Source organism: Myotis daubentonii, chromosome 12 (genome assembly GCF_963259705.1).
Source record: "Myotis daubentonii chromosome 12, mMyoDau2.1, whole genome shotgun sequence".
In the NCBI taxonomy this organism is placed as follows: domain Eukaryota; kingdom Metazoa; phylum Chordata; class Mammalia; order Chiroptera; family Vespertilionidae; genus Myotis; species Myotis daubentonii.
The window spans coordinates 17,573,344-17,592,723 of NC_081851.1; the positions used below are offsets into that span (position 1 = coordinate 17,573,344).

The window sequence follows — 19,380 nt, forward strand, 5'->3', positions numbered from 1 at the left end:
GCATACGGGAGGCAACTGATCGATGTTTTTCTCTCACATTGATGCTTCTCTCTCTCTTAAAATCAATAAAAACACACACATATCCTTGGGTGAAAATTAAAGAAATTGTTCACTAAAAATAAAAGTATATATCTATGATAAAATTCTCCAGTGAAACCACCTGTACCTGGAGATTTCTTTTTTTGGAGGGAACTTTGAAATTATGAAGTACATTTTTAAATAGTTGGGGGACCCTGACCAGAGTACCTGGATGTTGTTAAAGGCCCATGTATCATCCGCATGTGCAATGGCAATGACACAGCAGTTTTACTGTATGCACAGCGCAGGTGCACCGATGACCGGCTGCTTTGTGGGGCTGCTTTGACTGCTTTGTTAGCAATGTGTGCAGTGGCTGCTGTGTTTGCAATAAAGTCTCTCTCCTCTTCCTGTGGCCGCTCATGTCTTCTTCCAGTGCCCCGCGCCCAAGGGGTCCCATCCCTAGCGTCTCGGTCCTGTTGGGCTCAGACCCAGCAATAGATATAGGGCTATTCAGGTTAACAATTCCAACTTGAATGAGTTTTGATAATTGTAGTTTTCAGGGAACTGGTCCATTTCAGACAAGCTGTCAAATTTATGTGTGTAGAATTGTTCATAGGATTACATTAGGCTTTTGACATCTGCAGGGTCCATAGCAATATTCCGTTTCATTCCTGATATTGCTTTCTCTCTGGTTATCTTCAATTTTGCTAGAATCTTATGAATTTCTTAAAAAACCAGTTACTGTTCATTTCCTCGATTGTTTTAAATTTCATTAATTTCTACTTCTATCTTTATTATTTCATGCTTTTTCCTGCTTGCTGGGTTTATTTTGCTTTTCTTTTTCCTGGTTTCTTGAGGCAGTGCTGAGATAACTGATCTGAGATCTCTTTCCATTGTAATGTAAGTATTCGGTGCTGTAAATTTTCATCCCAACACTGCTTTACCCCACACATTTTGATATGTTTATTTTCATTTTCATTCATTTCTATGTATATTGTAAATTTCCTCCTTGACCCATGGGTTATTTAGAAGTGTGCTGTTTAATTTCTAAGTTTAGAGATTTTCCTGTTTTCTTTCTATGATTCTGTTATGGTCAAAGAATATACTTTATACAATTTCAATTCTTTTAAATTTGTTAAGGATTGTTTTATGACCCAGGATAAGGCTTACCTTGATGAACATTCCATGGGTGCATGAAAAGAATGCGGATTCTACTGCTGCTGGGCAAAGTGTTCTGTTAATGCCAATTAGGTCCCGTTCTTTCATGGTATTGCTCAGTCCTCCATATCCTTGATTTCCCCTCTAGTAGTCTATTAATTGCTGAGGGTGGGTTCTGATGTCCCTAACCAGAGTTGTGAATGTGTCTATTTATCTTTTCAGCTCTGCCAGTTTTGCTTTATGTACTTTGAAGTACTGTTTTTTCTACATACACGTGTCAGATTAGTATACTTTCTTGGTGGATTGATCCTTTTATCATTATGCAATTTCCCTCTTTGTCCCTAGTAATTTTCTTCTTACTCTGGTCTACTTTTTAATATTAATATATTATATTGACTCCTGATTTTTAAATTATTTTTGCATCCTGTACCTTTTCAGTACTTTTACTTTTAACTGACTTATGTCATTATGTTTGAAGTGAGATTTTATAGACAATTATAAAAATTGTCTTGTGCTGATTTGGGTTGGGAGAGAGGTGGAAGAGGGCATAGGGAGTTTATAAATGGTGATCAAAAATATAAAATAGAGAAAATAAAAATTTAACAATTAAATTTTCTCTACCAACCTCTCTCTTTTAATTGGTGTATTTAGACCACTTATGTTGAATATAACTATTGATAGGGTTTAAGTCTGCCATATTATTCGTTGCTATTTTTTAACCCCTTTTTCTCATTTATTTTTTATTGCCTTCATGTGGATTAAACATTTTTGAATTTCGCTTTGATGTATTTTTAAAAAAATATGTTTTTATTGATTTTTAGAGAGAGAGGGAGGATAAAGAGATAGAAACATCGATTGGCTGCCTCCTGCACGATTCCCCTTTCCCCTACTGGGTGGGAATGGAGCCCGAAACCTGGGCATGTGTCCTGGCAGGGAATCAAACTGGTGACCTCTTGGTTCCTGGGTTGAAGCTCAACTGGTGGGCCAGGCTGTATTTGTCTTTTTAGTGCATTGCTCTGTTTAGTTTCCTTAGGCGTTGTTCTAAGTATTGCCATACACATAGATCACTTATCACAGCCTATTGGTAACCACTTTGAGTGAAGTGCAGAAACTTCCCCTCCACTTAAGTCCCTTTGTCCTCTCTGCTGTGAAAACTATCTTCAACCTGGGGCAAGAAAAGAGTTTTGGAAATTCAGATCTGAAATATGCAAGACTGTGGCCCCTGAACTTCTGGGGTCACCTTGAGGTCTCAGCCCTTCCTGCATTTAGTGATGCCTTCCTGGTATAGACATCAGGTGCGCAGGTGTCCAATGTAGCATACTCTCTATTACGGCCATGGTGTGTCTTAAAGAAACATAAGATTATAACCATCCACTATGTCTCAGACTTCACATGTAAGACAGAGACCCAAGGCAGAAGCTCAGCATCAGTATACAGTATCTTTTCTGTGGCTGTAATTAGGTAAGATGAAGTCTGGGCATTGGAAGGAATGGATTCCACCACAGAGAGCCACTCCACTTTCAGAATGTAGATCCTATACTATCTCTGAATTCTGGAAATTAAAATCAACAAGCAACTAATTATGTTTCTTGCCCTTTATTTGCTTTCCTAGCCCCTGGATCATCTGCTTAGTGGATTAAAGTACAGAGTTCTGGATCATGGGATGTATTGTGTGGCTGACACACATTTCAAAATGTTCAGGAAATAACTAAGGTGATTTTCCACTTTTTTAGTGATTTTCTATGCCTGCCATATTTATTACTAATATATTCCAAGAAAGTATATTAGGGGCAAAATCAGACACCCAAAATATCTGGTATAATGGTAGATGTAGACACTAAGCTAGACCTTGAAACCTGAGTATCATTCTCGTAGGAGAAGTGGGTACAATAGGGGAGGATCTCATATGAGAGTCAAGAGAAACCCATAGGAGAAGTAGGAGAAAGCATTCTGAGCAGAGAGAATGGCATGAACAAAGGCATAAGGAAGAAAATCCCGGGCATCATCGTGGAATAGCAAGCTTACCAGCTTGAATGGTGCTTCGGGTGTGTGTGTGGGGGGGTGGGGGGTGGGGGGGGTGGGGGAAGGTAGTGGGAGAGGAAGTTAGAAAAATAAGTGGGGCAGATCACAAAAGAGTCTTAGGTCCAGACTTGGAATTTGAACTTCATTTTTGGTAGTACAAAGTTATCACACATGTTAAAGTAGAGAAGTGGCATGAGCAGACTGTACTTTGAATGAATTAATCTGACAGCATCACTGGATGAAGAAACTGGTGGCAGGGCAGTCAGGCTCCTACAGAGGACAGGGAATGAAGCAACAGAGGCCTAAAGGCGTGGCCCTGGGGACTTTGGAGAAGCTGAATATAGGAGAAGCCATGGAAATAGAACCTGATAGGATACAGCAAGTGATTGAATCTGGAGGCCAAGGAAGGGAAGAGAATCCATCATTTTGAGTCTGGGTAGCATCATTAGCAAAAGTAGGTTACATAAGAGAAAGAGCAGGGGCGGGAAGGGTTTGTGGGAAGATGGAGAGGAATTTGAGATTCTGAACATGTAGGGTTTGAGGTTTCAGTGAATGGCTGGAAAGACTCCTTAGGAGCTCAAGGAAATCATGAATTCGAGATCTCCATCTGGGAGGCATCTGGTCGGAGAAATAGGAATGGATGAGATCGCCATGAGAAGGTTGTAGAGAAAAAGAAAGGGTCCAAAGACTGAAGCCCGGTAAGAAAACCAAGAGGATGCAGTAGGGAGACAGGCAAGGAATCAATGGTTCAAAGAAGGCATGATCAACAGGTCATGGGCTGCAAAGACATCAGGAAGTTAAGGACTGGGAAAGGGCCATTCATCGGTTTGGCCCGGTGGCAGATAGGTCACGGTGACCTCCGAGTACTGATGTCAGAAACCCTAGTAGACAGCTGGGATGGACTAGGAGACAGTTTAAGGTGAAAACGACGGAAATGGAGAATGCTCCATGGCCCCTGCACACCTGACTAGATTATTTTCCTTTGAAATAACCTGCACCCCTTTTTACTGAAATGAATGTGGTTCAGTTAGGGCAAAGGAGGTTTCCAATTCTGACTAATCAACAAAAGTAATTGGAAATTTCCCTAAAATACAGATTCCTAGGCCCTAACCCAGCCACGGTGATTCAGAATTCCTGTGGCAGGGCCCAGGAAGCTGCGTTTTAAGGCCTCTTCGGTGATTCCGATGGTTGGCTGGTTCTGGGACCTCCTGACTATGGTTCTCAACCAAGGCCGTATGTTAGAATCGCAGGGGCAGCCCCGACTGACCGCGACTCTGCAGAACACCGGGTTAATATTTTAGAAAGTTCCCCAGGCGATCCGATGTGCACCCGGCTAAGAACCATGGTGAGGAGATTGGATTAAAAATAAATTAGTTGGATGGGATACTTAAATTCACTAAACCGATTGGTTCTCTGTTATTTATGCCACCTGACAATTTCCTGTGGAGAGTTCTCCTATCAAGACCGCACCTGCTTCTAACCTGCTATCACAGGCTGACAGTGTGGTTCCCGGCGGCTCCCAGTGCAGGTCCACCGGCAGCCAGGCCTGGGCGGGTGCCATCGCCGGCTCTTTGGGGAGAGACTGGCTTTAGAACTTTTTGAATCCTCTTTAAGGGAAGCATACAGAATAACACTGTTCTTTCTCTGAACTAACCTCCAATGTACTTTATAAAACAACCACAACAACAATAAGGTGCAGGATGGAGGAAAGATGATAGAAAATGCAATGATGGTTCATATTTCACAAATATGAAAAAAATATTTTCAGGCAGATTCATAATTAGTTTGATCAGAAAAGTCCTTGCACTGTTAAATCAAAAATTTTTAAAAACTATCAACAATAATACAAAACTACAGAACTGAGAGCCTAGCACCTAATTGTTGGCTCTCAGCTGAGATGTAAGCCCAACCCTTTAAATGCCTCTCAATTAAAAAAAATACAAAATTTTCTTATATTTCAAATGATGGGACGAAGCAATTCTGCTCCCACAGCCCCAAGGATCACCTGAGATGGAAACTGTCAGCTTCTCTCCCGTTTTATAGGGCATCCCATTTGCATACTCAACAGACAGTACAAGTTCAAAGGCCATATTCCCCAACACGTACAAATCCTATAATTGAAAGATGTAACAGTAATGTGGAGGTACTCTTACCCCGGTGAAGGCTGGCTCCAGCGGTGGCTCAGGAAGTCAAAAACTAGTAAACTCGCTTGTAATAACATCCTAAAATTTCCAAAGGTTATTTTCTCCCATCCACAGTTAAAAAGCCATCTCCTACAGAAGTGTCACATCTGTGACGTGTCCAGATGAAGGCAAGAGTTGCTTCCTTAGAGTAATTTGTCTGGTTAGAGATTAAAGAAAAACAATCTGTTTTGAAGCTATCATTTAATACTTTCTAATAAAAAAAATAAAAAAAGAAGCAGCCATCTTCACGTTTCCCAGCAGAACTGTGTGATTTTTAAAGAGGTAAAGTTCTTCTCCATATCAGGTATCTGATAGGTTTTTGCGTTTCAGTGCAAAGCAAACAGGCAAAAGGTTACCCAGAACGTTTCAAGCGCATCTTAGTAAGGTAAACTGAAGTTAGGAAGCTTCTTTGGTATCGAATTACTGAAGCATCTTATTGAAAACCCTAAATCCTCCTTGCAATTAATAAAGAATGGTGGTATTCTGACAAGGCTGGGAGCTGAGAGCCTTTAAATTCCAAATCTTTCCATTCCTGGGTGAGCTTTGCTCTTCAGATGTGAATAGGATGCCTTTCTCCTTCTGGCTGATGTTCAGGCTGGAGTCTGGGAAACAAACTTTTTCCACCCCATGACCTCAGTTTTAGGATTTCTTTCTTGCAAAATGTTAGTTGTTTTACTTGGCAGATTGCCAGAATTCATTCTCTCTCTCTCTCTCTCTCTCTCTCTCTCTCTCTCTCTCTCTCCTTGTATTATTTTTTTCTCTTTTCCCTTCTCTTTTTTCTCCCTTCCTCACTTCTTTACCTTGTCTGTCTTCTATTCTTCAATAAATTATGGATTTAAGTTAGCTGGACCTAAGCTTTATGTGTGGTGTTTGGTAGGGTTGCTAGAATTAGCAGATAAAAAGTATAGAATGCCCGGTTAAATTTAAATTTCAGGTTAAAAAAACCCCACTAATGTTATTTAGTGTAAGTATTTCCCAAATATTGCATAAGACATACTTATACTAAATAATTATTCCCAGATATTACATGGGCAGAACTACACTAAAAAATTATTCCTTCTTAATCTGAAATTCAAATTTAATTGGGTGTTTTGTATTTTATCTGGCAATCCTAGTTTGAAAGTTAAACAGAAGGGACAAAAAAACAACAAAGACATCCATTTACAACTCCTGGAAGAAGAGAAGTTTCCATCCTTCTGAATGCTTTTTGTCCAGGCACAACCTTCCCCTGGCATTCCTTTCGTTTATTTTTGACCCATCGAGCTTCGCTAACAGCTCCACAGAGCATACCACACTCTGATACTGAAGAAGTTCAGCAGGGTTTCAGGTCTCACCAAGCGTCACCTGAGTCCAGAACATGCAACATCATTGCCCAGGCAACATGGGATCTTAGGCCAGCAACAAAAACCATACAAATACTCATTTTAATTCATTGTTTTTCTTTAAAATCTGAACATCGAATTTCGTATTTTCAAAGGCACTGAGTTTTCTCTCCACAGTTCTCACTCTGAGGTGATTTAGCATGATTAGTAACAGTAGTTATTTAAAAAAATAGAATTCAAATGTACTTTGAGCTGTACTAAAATGATGACCTCTTGGACATTCTGAAAGTTAAGAAAAATCTTAATTATGTTAATTATGCATTCAAGTGTATTTTCCATTGTCCATGTATACTCAGGAGTGACACATAATTCGGAAATGCTGTTCTCTTATTCAGAGGCATGTAATATTCAGCATTTTGAAAAGATTTTGAGGTCTAACAGTTGAAATCAAGGCTGTATGGACCTGTGATTAAAAAGCACAGGCTCAGGAGTCAAACTGAGCTCAATTCCCAGTTGTCACACGAGCTGAGTGACTCTGGGCAAATCACTTACCCTCTCTGTGCATCATTTCCCTTATCTGTAAATGGGGATAACCACCCAGAGAGCAGTGAGAACGAGATAAGTAAATGCCGAGAAGATTGCCTAACACACGTAAATGCTCAGTACATTTTTTTTTTTGGAGGGAGGGGGGGAGGATGAAGGTCACATGACCTAGCCCAAACTGTCAAAAGGAAAGTGAAACGCAAAATCAGAGACTGTCTATTTTTACAATTGGCTCATGAGAAAAAGATTTTTTTCTTGGGTTCAAATGCAAAGTACATTTTTTTCCAAAATCGTGAATAACAGTATTTTATGTATTGATCCATTAAAAATCTTTTTGTTTTCAGAGTCTACAACTTCTGGGGTTATTGAAGTTGGCAGCATACTGCTTCAAGAAGTGAAGCCGTGTGGCTGACACACCACCCAACAACGGGTGTTTTTCTTGTCTCACCTGCTGATTACTCGCTCTGCCCTCCAAAACTCCAAAAGCAAAGCAAGAACACTTTCTCCCCATCCCCAAAAGGCCACTGATTAATCCAATCCTCTAGCTTTCGTGTGAAACAGGCTTTCAAGTGCAAGAGCGCCCTGGCGCTGGGCTTGCTGCCATCGGGCACTCTGACCTTCCTTTGTTTGTGTTCGGAACCAGCCTTGGCGACCAGCAGAGCTGGACCCACAGGGCCCCTGTTCAGGAGTCTGAGTGCCAGGCGGCACTGCAGAAAGTGCGTTCAAGTCAGACCCCTCTGGGCGACGCTGGCTCGGCCACTCTACCTGTGAGCCCCGGTTTCTTTATCTGTAAAAAGGGAGGTTCCCATGCTGCCTACTTTTCGAGTGGCTATGCGGATTCAAAGACCGGACTCCTCCATGCAGGGTTTGTCGTTTACCCCTGTGGTTCCTGCGCAGCTGCTACCGCATCTTATACAGGTACCCTGTGTTCACAAAGCATTTCGTGCACAGCCGGGCACACAGTGAGTGCTCAGCATTTGCTATCTCCTAATCATTTATATCGGCACTGGTACTGTTCTAAAGAAAGGCTTTCCATCTATTGTTAAACAGGAATGCCTTTTAAATGTAGAAACGTGAGTGTGTGCATGGGTGTGGAAGTTTGGTCAGCGCCCACTATCCCTTCATGCCCTGTGTCTTTGAACATGTCAGCCATTTAAGAAGCTGAAAGTGGAGGTGGAACTTTGTGGTAGAAGTGTGTGGGCAGAGGCTTAAGTACTTGACATGCTTTGGTGGGATCATGTGACCACTGTTCGCCGAAATATCCTGGGCCAACAGCAGGAGGCGCTCAGAGGTGAGCAGGTGGGCCAGGGCTGTGCAGCCATCCTTTCATTTCTGCCAGATGAACTCCAGACTCCATTCCCTGCTATTGCCATGACCTCCATCACTGTGCAGAAACCTCCCCTTTACCATCACCTGTCACCAGGCATCCTCCCACCTCCTTCTCCAAGCTGCCTTCCAGGCTCTTTGGGACGGAATCTCTGAGAAATGTGGAGGGAGTCAGGTACCCAGGGCTTTCGGGCCATACCGGCCCTTTGTGGAGAAACAGGATTTCTTCCTCAACATCTCTCCCACTTCCTGTGCCCTCTGCACTGGACCACAGACCTAACGGGCGTCACCAAGCGGCTCTGCAGCCAACCTGGTCGGAATCTCGGCTCTGCCAACTGTGCGACCTCCACGAGCCAGCACATTTCTCTGAGATCTCGACTTTCCATTCAGTAAGATGAGACGTAATAATGTAATAATACACCTCATTGGATTGTCACGAGAATTAAATAAGACACCGTGTTCACTAGAGCGCCTGGCACAGAACAGGCACTGAGTACATGGGAGCATCTTCTCAGTGCGGCTGCCAGGGGCGGATGAGCATTAGGGCGTGGGGCCAAAGGGAAGCTGATCTGGGGACAGCGCAGGGAAGGGACAGAACTCAGTCTGCACTCATGAACTCTGCAGTTTGGAAGTTTACATCTTCACTGAAATCTGCAGATGAGAAAGGACAATTCTAGCTAATGGCATTTCTGGAAAAAGATACATAAAATGCACAACTGTACTCCAACCATCCTGTGTTACTGTGCACTCATTCATTTATTCATGCTAATAATTCCGTGTTGAATTAAGTGTTATGTTCTAAATGCTGGGCCCGGCTTCAACACAATGTCATGAAGAAGCTATATGAAAACAAACATATGAAGCAAGTATGTATACTCAGTCTGTTAATATCAGGCAATATTTATTGATTACCCACTGCAATCAATAAATATGGTAACATTTGTTGATTTCCCACACTTTCCCACAGCCACAGTGGCTCCCCAGAAAAACGCTGCCATCTGCCAAAGCTACAGAGTACAGACTGGTCCCATGTGCTCATTAACATCTCTGCGCACTGGAAGTCACTGCAAAGGTGCAAACTCCCCTGTCGAGACTCCGTCTGCCTTAATCATACGTGAACGAGGCAGTTGCTATGTGATCTAATGAGGGGTCACTGAACGACTTTACTTCCTCTTAGGATATACACCCCCAGGTACCAGCTTCTTGAGCTCTGATGGGTTCCTAAACTTTCCTGAATTGTCAGTCCTGGGGGGATGCGTGTGGGTTCTGAGGGGAGGACTGCAGGGTGCCACCTAAGCCAGTCATGTCCTGCAGCTGGCAGATCTGAGTGAAAACAGAGTCACTGGATACAGGTCTTTGGACCAAATTCTTATATCCTTTCAGCCTTGGTTTCCTCATCTGTAAAATGGGGAAAGAACTAGGCCATTGGGTGAACTGAAGAGGTCATTTCCATAGTGATGCAGCCAGGGCTAGTGCAGGGCAGCGCTCAGCACTGTCACTGCCTTTTCCTCCCCGCTTTGGGCACAAACTCTCTTGTCAGTTAGTCAGTACCTATTGTATTTTGTGAACATGGGCGGACAGTTTGTGTGGTTTGACCTATGTTTAAACATATTATATAAGAACTAGTGGCCTGGTGCATAAATTCATGCACATTGAAAGGACATTAATTAGAAGAAATATTTTAATATCGCTATTCGCCCTTTCTTTATAATAGAAATGTCAACCAAAGTCACGATTGACAATGACAGATTGAAACACACGTGTGCGATTGGCACCAGCGAGAACTTTATATGTATCGTACATGTGCGAGTCAACTTAGCCTTTTATCCTATATAATAAAGAGGTAATATGCAAATTGTCATCACTCCAACACACAATATGGCCGTCCCCATGTGGACACACGATGACCGCCACAAGATGGCCAGTAGGAGAGGGCAGTTGGGGGTGACTGGGCCGACAGAAAAAGGCAGTTGGGGGGACCAGGCCTGCAGGGGAGGGCAGATGGGGGCAACCAGCCTAAATGGGCAGTCGGACATACCTCGAGGGGTCCCAGATTGGAGAGGGTGCAGGCTGGGCTGAGGGACCCCCCCCCAACCCCTGGGCACAAATTTTGTGCACCGGGCCCCTAGTATATATAGAATAAACTTGCTAAATTAGACCTGCATTCTGAGTTAGCTTAACTTTTTCCAGCCTATGGAAGCACCCCAAATTCTCTTTCAGGTAATTGTCAACAACACAGCAGTAAATATCAACATGAAGCAGATTATTATTGTAGATCACACAGGGAGAACAAAGGGTAAGCTATTTGACTGCAGCAGTGTTTGACTATATTGTACGCAGTGAGAAAACCTGAAGTCATTTTCAAGGTCCACCATTTCTTACTTCTCTTCAGTTGGGTCAAGTTTCTAAACTTTCTAAATCTGTTTTCCAGCTAATGAAAAGAAAATAGGATTCCCCCGAGTCTCCTATCTACCTACTCCAGGACTTCTGTGAGGATCAAATGAGATGAGGCATGGGAAGACACTTCACAGACATTTGATTAAAGTGTGAAATGTTTGCACCTGGCTATAAAGCAAGTTGTGTTCCTGGGCTGAAACTGTCCCGTGGCCCCCCTACCCGCAGTTTTGCTTTCCGGCGTTTCAGTTACCAGTGGTCAACCGGGGTCCAAGTGTATTAAATAGAAAATTCCAATTGTGTGCTGTTCTGAGCAGCATGGGGAAACCTTGCACCATCCTGCCCATCCTGCCCATCCTGCCCAGGACGTGAACCATCCCTGTCCAGTGTCTCTGCGCTGTGGGTGTAGACGCTCCCCACCGGTTTGTCACTTAGGAGCCGTCTGGGTGATCAGATCATCTGTCATGGTGTCGCACCCTACTTTACTTAATAATGGCCCCCAAATGCAAGAGTGGTGAAGCTGACAATCTGGATATGCCATAGAGAAGCCGTAAAGTGCTTACTATAAGTGGAAAGTTATGTGTGCATAGGCAAGCCGTGGAACATAGAGGGTTCGGTACCGTCTGCAGTCTTAGGCAACAGAGGCTGGGTTTGGGATAGGGGGCTACTGTATACTTAAAATGGTTAAGATGGTACATGTTATGTGTATTTATCACAATTAAATTTCAAAACATTAAGTTACAAAACAAAAAGTTTGAGAAACCCTGATCTAGAAACATCCTGAGGGGAGGTTTGGTGTGATGGAGCCGCATGCACAGAGCAAAGACAAGGAGTGACTCTCTGGGAACAGAGAGGGGCCAGGGGGCAGACTTCCCCAGAGACCATGGGCCTTCCAGCCTGATGTAAGAACTTGGGAGATAAGATGTGCAGCCTTGTTCTGTGATGGCACAATTTCTACACATTCTTGGGCTCGCTTAGTGTTTGGATCTGAGAGTAAAGCAATATCACGGTGTCTAATTCCCCTCTCAGGTGAGACTGACAAAAACCTCCTCCCAGCTCTGCCCAGCCACACCTGCACGTATGGCACCTGAATGCTGGGCGCAGGGCTTCCTTCCTTCCCAAGGCCTTTAGTCGAGTTTGCTCATCTAACGCAACGTCACTTTTTATTCTTGGTGTCTGAGATTGCAGACACAGGACCTGGCTGATGTTTTCTAGGCAAAGGCTGTACACTAGGCTTCTCACTTCCGTAGCAGACAGGATCCTGGCAAATCACTTAAACAGATATGGGAGGGAAGCCTCTGGGGATGGAGCCCTCATAAATAAAGGAACAGCCGCAGTTCATCATTTTAAACACGGGCTGTTATGGCCAAAATAAGTATCAGGAGGGTTTCCAGTTTCTCTGAAAAAAAGAACTTGTTTTGGTAACAGTTCTCAAATCAACGGAGATCTCTCAACTTCCGGATCAGTTTGTGTAACCTGATTATTAAATGCACATGCATAAATAGTACATTTCTTTATATGTTTAGCACATAATTGTTCCTCTGTATATTCTCCTTCTTACTTAACATTTTCTAAGATAGCTCCACGATGGGCATGTTTTTAATGAACACTATTATAAACTATGAATACTGTTATCTTCCTCCAAAATTCATAAATTGAAACTCGAAACCCCCATGTGATAGTATTAGGAGGTGACCCTTTGCGAGGTGACTAGGTAATGAGGGAGGAACCCTCATGGATGGGATTAATACTCTAATAAGAAGAGACCGGATAGAGGAAATGAAGACAACTACTTTTCATTGATATGAACACATTTCACCTTTCATCTTTATGAAGGACTCACGGAGTTGCACATTACACACCTGGAAAGGGGCTCTGGGCACGATCTCGGCCCAGTCTGTTCACCGTTCGACAATACCCAAGTCTTCCCAGATATTTTAAAACAGGAGTCAGCGGTGGAGGTGGATTCTTTAGCCGCCTCCAGGCCACGTCTTCTTCCCTGGGAGAGGTAATACCAGGCGCTCCTGGCCTGGGCCCATTGTCAGGAGGCCTGGAGAAGTGCCCATTTAAGTTGACATCTTTGGAGTGGACTGACACTCAGCCTTTCTTCTTCACTAGAGGACCTATATACACTTTTGTTCTTATCACCCTTAACCCTTTCTATGTTTTCCACTTTTTTTTTTTTAAGTAAGAGATTAAAATTCTCATAAGCTCTGGTCACTACCAACTGCCATGGCAGGATTGTTTCCTATCTTTTATAAATCATGAATCTGGTTATGATAGTAAAAATAACTATTTACTGAGTGCCTACTAGATAATGGGCACTTTCTATAGATTAATTCCAACTAATGTATTAACTTTGGAGAAAAAACAATTCATGGGTCACTGATTCAGTTTGAGCTTATAATAACTTCCAAGTCTTTTACTTGTACAAGGTGTACCTCTGATGAACCATTTCCCTTCTGCCTCATTTTGCTTATTTTTCTTCCTAGGAGTTGAATACTTTCTGTTTAATCCCATTTCTTTATGAAGGTCATTTCAAATCTTCATTTACTCTTTAAGGTTACAGTTACTTGGTTCCACTGAGGGTCCTCTACAAATGTAGAAGGAGCCTCCTCAGGACTTTCCCACTAGCCTGTGCTGAAGACCTCTGACTTCAGAGTGAATTTGTTGTCGGCAGGAAAATCTGGATTGAGCGAGCATGGGGACCCTGCCAAACTGTGGCCTTCATAGTATTTTGGAAATCTCCCTTTGCTAATTATCTCTAGAGCTTTTCTGGTACAGATGACTTTCTAGCAGGATCTCCGTCTACCCTTCCTCTGCAGGCCTTACCTGGAGTGATTTTCCTGGAATGATTACCATCTCCAGAGAAACTACCTAAGAACTCTGAGATGCCAGCAGAATGGGACAATGGTTAAGAGCTTGACTTGCAGGGTTTGGATTTTGGGTTCGAATCTTGACTTTGCCACTTGAAGGTATATAGAGCAGCAACCTTAATTAGCCTATTTTGCCTATAAAATAAGGTATTATTATTTTTTTTGGTAACAATAAAACATGTCCAGTGTTAAGACTAGTATGTGGACAATGTAATGGCTCAAAACATGTTAATTATTATCATTATAGGGAAGAAAAGCTGCCACATAAATATTTATCCTTTCTGTAAATGTTTTTTATTTCTTATTTTTTTAAAGGGAGGCAAATTTTGTGTGTGTATGTAAGTTTTCAGCAGCTTTACCCAAAGAGTATGTACCAAGGAGCATAATGGCTGGATTATATGGCGAGAGTATATTTAGTTTTGTAAGACACCATCAAACTGTTTTCCAAAGTGGCCTTAACATTCTGAGTTCCCACCAGCAATGTTTGAGAGTTCCTGTTGCTCCACATCCTCGCCAGCATTTGGTGCTGTCTGTGTTTTGGCGATTGTAATAGTGGCACATCACTGTTTGAATTGGCATTTCTCTGATAACATATGATGTGGAGCAACTTTTCATGTGATTATTCATTCACCATCTGTATTTCTTCCTCGGTGAAATGTCGGGTACCTTCTTTGGCCCACTTTTGGGTTGTTTTCTTACTGCTGAGTTTTAAGAATTCTTTGCTTTGGATGTCAGTCCTTTATCAGACGTGTCCTTGGCAGACATGTTCTGTCAGCCTTCTCATTCTCCTGACGTTGTGTTGTCACTCTGGCAGCCCTGAGCTCCATCCTCCGACACTACCTGCCAATACGACTGTGGCTTTCTCCTTGAGTTCTTGTTGTCCTATATCAGCGGTTCTCAACCTGTGGGTCGCGACCCCTTTGGCGGTCGAACGACCCTTTCACAGGGGTCGCCTAAGACCATCCTGCATATCAGATATTTACATTACGATTCATAACAGTAGCAACATTACAGTTATGAAGTAGCAACGAAAATAATTTTATGGTTGGGTCACAACATGAGGAACTGTATTTAAAGGGCCAGAAGGTTGAGAACCACTGTCCTATGTGGATTGGGGAGTACTCTTAGGGGAGAAGCTGTATAAACGTAGATCTCACCCGTCCAATGTTCTTCTTTCAAGGATCAAATTACCAACAGTTTCTGCTTTCTAACAGTTTAAAAAATATTTTGTCCAGGATTTTTTTAATAGTTAATTCTCTGCAGGAGTATTAATCCAATATAAGGTCTCCCATCATTAACATTATTGGTACGTGACAGAGATTCTAACTTTTGGTGTTTTGTGTGTGTTAAGAATATACTACACATTTCATCTTTCTGAATACTCATAGTATTATTGAATAATAGCTCCTGAAGGGATCTTTGGGTGTTACCCAGCTACTTGTCCTATCAGGCAATGACTGCCTAAAACTTAACATGATGCATTTTCTGCTGATTTCATCTCCAGTGAGGAAAGATTCCTTTTTAGGAAATTAGCTCTCTGTCTGGAGGCTCCCAACTTTACACTTGAATTTAAATCCACATGATGGTTTTAAGTGACTCCCAGGGTCAGGGAGTTGCACAGACAGAGGGTTATACAGGCATTACTAAAGCCACGTCTCTCTCACCAGATCACGGGTGTGAAAATGATGTCTTTCCTAGTGCCCCGTGTGTGTGTTATCTGCAGTTTTCTTTGCTCTGCTTCATCCCTCAGCTCCCATGACCTCATCATTTCTGGTCTGTTTTACTGAGATTCTCTCCCCTTGTTCTATCTCCTGGCATCTGCACACCTGCTACTGCCAACCTGACGCTGGAATCATTCTGATTACTGTGACCCTTCACGTTATCAGTTGAATTCCCCCCTCCCCCAATTCACATGCTGAAGTCCTAACCTCTCAGAATGCGACTACTGGGAGACAGGGGCTTTATAGGGGGTAATCGGATTAAACAAAGCCTGTAGGGCGGGCCCTAATCCAAGATACCGGGCATTGTCACAAAAAGGGGAAAGGGACACAAGCGGGAAGGTAAGAAGAAGAGACACAGGGAGGAGAGTCCACCTGCAGGACAAGTCAGCAGGCCTGGGCACGTCCTTCCCTCCCAGAGAAAACCAATCGTGGGCGTCCAGCCCCCGGAACCATGGGGTTATACGTTCTGTTGCTTGCGGCACCCAGTCAGTTGTACTTTGTGCCTCAGCAGCCCCAGCAACTAACACACTAACCACTTAACGAATAGTCGGACCCCAGTTTTTCTACTTGATTCTGACTCATGGCTTTACTTTGTCTCCTAAGATCCACTGACTCCTTAGAGCTAATGGGCAAAATCCAAAACATCCAAAAATTTGTAACCTATTATTTTTTACTTAAGTTGAATGTCTTTTCTGATCCTTCTAGACCAGCGGTTCTCAACCTGCGGGTTGCGACCTCTTTGGCGGTTGAACGACCCTTTCACAGGGGTCGCCTAAGACCATCCTGTATATCAGATGTTTACATTACAATTCATGTTTTTTTTTATTGCTTAAAGTATTACAAAGGGTATTACATATGTGTCCTTCCCCCCCCCCCCCGCCCTTGACAGTAGCAACATGACAGTTATGAAGTAGCAACAAAAATAATTTTATGGTTGGGTCACAACATGAGGAACTGTATTTAAAGGGCCAGAAGGTTGAGAACCACTGTTCTAGACCAAGCATGTCAAACTCAAAGGCTAACATGGGCCAAATAAACAAGGTTTAAGCTTATGTGGGCCATAAAAAAACTAAAGCCTCAATTTTCAAAGAAATGTAGGTTTAATTCGATAGAGACATGCTGAATACAAAGGGCTGAAATAAATGAGTAATTGTTAACATAAAATAATAGAACATTTTAATAAAAATTAATATTTTTTCTTGAACATTAACTTACCAGACACCGATTAACTGAACAAATTAATAATTGTAACACAAATAAACCTATTTTTTTGTTCTCCGAAAGTGAAATATTTCCTGTTGTGCACACCAAACAAGTTAGTCCAAGACTAATGACATGGTCATCAGCTGCTAAAATATTCCCTGCTAATATTAGTGGAGAGAAATGGTGCGCCTGTGTGTAAGGTACGTAAGGGAAATGAATGCAACACAATTATAGTAATTAGTCATTAGCGAACTTGTAGTTCGTTATTAATAATTATGTATAACAGGATATTATTAACATTAAGTTATGAAATTTTTACTAAAATGTTTCTTACATACCATTATATTGGCTGGGCTGCAAAAATATTCGTTGTGGGCCACATGCGGCCCACAGGCTGCGAGTTTGACATGCTTTTTCTAGACAAAGTAAGGATATTGTCCCTGCCCACCTAAATAAAGCCCAGACAAGGTACTGACAGGGACTGTAACGTGCCAAGTCCTGGCTCTACGATCATACACACTGCTCCTCTGGCCTAATTCCTACAGAACTCTGGGTGGCGAGCTCCTCCAGGGGCCCAGGTTCAGAATCCTCCACTTTTACCAGAGATCCTTGCAACCTCAGCTTAGTTCTGCTATTATAGTTCAAGAGGCGGGTGAGGCCGATGGCTAAGCAACTGCTGTGCTTGAGGAGAGAGGAGTGTGGGGTGATGCTCCCAGCGTTCCCCGTCCTCAGATCGCCAGCGATAACAGAATTTAACAGAACAACTCAGACAACACATTTCCCAAGGAACTGAGGTGTGGAAACCAATTCCCTTAGAGAACAGAATTTTTTTAGGAATGCATAAGGAAAGAAGAACTTTCATGGTACATCAAACTGCATTAACAAAATTGGTGTCTATTGAATGAGATTTAAAATTTGTACAATTAAATGCAGGATGTTAGCAGTTTTCCAATATATTTTGTTTTGTAAGTGATGTTTTTTAAATGAGAAATTTAAAAAGTTATTGTCTCTGCAATAATTACCACTTTTATAAAATTATTTATAAAAATACAACTTACTCCCAAATAGCTTACATTCTAGTTGTATAAATTCGCATCCAGTCTTAAATGTTATTTAAAAGAACCAAATTTTTAAATAATTCTACCCTTTTCAGTTCTCTAGAATGCCTCCAGATGGCATTAAAACCCTTTTCCCATTATATTTTGCAGCATAAAAATTTTAAAGCTAGTGATATTTTAACCATTTAAAACTAATCAATGTACTATATATCATCAGAAATCATAGCAATGGAACTGTTTAGAACTTTTAGTGTAACATCTTCAGGAACACAACATATAATCACATACTTTATGAAATATGTAGCCATCCTGTGCGTAAGGGAAGCAGAAGGATTTTTCTAGACTGAGAAACAGATCTTAGACAAACTAAGACACTCAATAATATTATATCACAAACTGTGATTTCTATTGAGTAGCATTTTAAATGCTTAGTAGTCAGAGTGCTGACCCACATAAAGATGAACTCACAAACCATATAGGAATAAGGAAACCGCGTTGCCCTTCAGGGTTAAAGATTTTCAAAGAGCAAATGTGATTCCTAAAATAATTTGTCAGCTCCTGAATTATTTCATTTAAACTTTGGCGTATAAATTTGGTATCAACTGAATCATTAACACTTTTGGATTCCTTGAGCACCGAGAGGAAAACAGCAACATGCAAAGCAAGGAACGTGTGCTTTCTAAGGGCCTTTTCTTCTCTTTTAAAAAATGCTTTTGTTATTTCAAAAACGTCAGCAAACTCGTGAGATTCCTGAGATATCTGTATTTTTCACAAAGTTCCGAGGGGAGGATGCAGATGGCAGGCGCTTTGAATGACATCGGTCCCTCCCAGGTGTGCGGGACAATGCCTCCCACAGGTGAGCCAAGTCTACCTCATGTACAACAGTGACGATGAAAGTCGCAAACACATTCTAAAAGGCTGCCCGCTCCTCTGCCTCCAGTGTGTGCCCTCCCATCTCATTACACCTGGACTTTCCGAAGAAGAGCACTTGTGTCTCCGATATTATTCTTTCTGTGTTAAAGCACAAGAAAGACCTCCAAATGCGTGTGCACTCAGAGCATTTAAAAAGACATCATCAGGAGAAGGAGAACTGGCCCTCCTCCCATTATTATTATTACTGCTACGTGACACTTGCACTGTTTCGTATTACAGGCACATTAAAGAACCGCCATCACGAACAGAAAGAGGAAAGAGACTTACGATGTATTCGAGGTGCCATTGTCTGGACTCTCAGGCTCAGCATCACCTTTCTCTTAAAAAGGAAACAGAAAAAAAAACCCCAACATGTGAGTATCACAGTCTTAAATATGTAAGAGAGATTAAATACATTTGAATATTCCTATTTCCTATTAACAATTTTTCAAAATGTGCAGCAGGAGGGTTTTAAAACACCTTTTTATGTCTGAGAACCGGATTTGCAAAATAATTTCTTCTCTGAAATACCACTGCCCAGGCACGGATCTGTGAGCAGGTACTAAGGAGCTATTTGTAAACAACCAGAGACTCAGACTGGAAACCTCACCAGGAGATGAATATCTGACAGCTGGAACCTGTTT

At 42.1% G+C, this 19,380-nt stretch overlaps 1 protein-coding gene across 4 annotated transcripts in view; it reads right to left on the reverse strand.

Moving 5' to 3' along the window:
- Nucleotides 1-19,380, reverse strand: part of AFF3 (ALF transcription elongation factor 3) — a 554,454-nt gene that overhangs the window by 144,554 nt on the left and 390,520 nt on the right. For all 4 annotated transcript variants that reach the window (XM_059658990.1, XM_059658986.1, XM_059658987.1 and 1 more), the window contains one exon: nucleotides 19,025-19,076. In XM_059658990.1, the coding sequence (XP_059514973.1) occupies nucleotides 19,025-19,076 (52 nt within the window). The remainder of the gene's footprint in view (nucleotides 1-19,024; nucleotides 19,077-19,380) is intronic.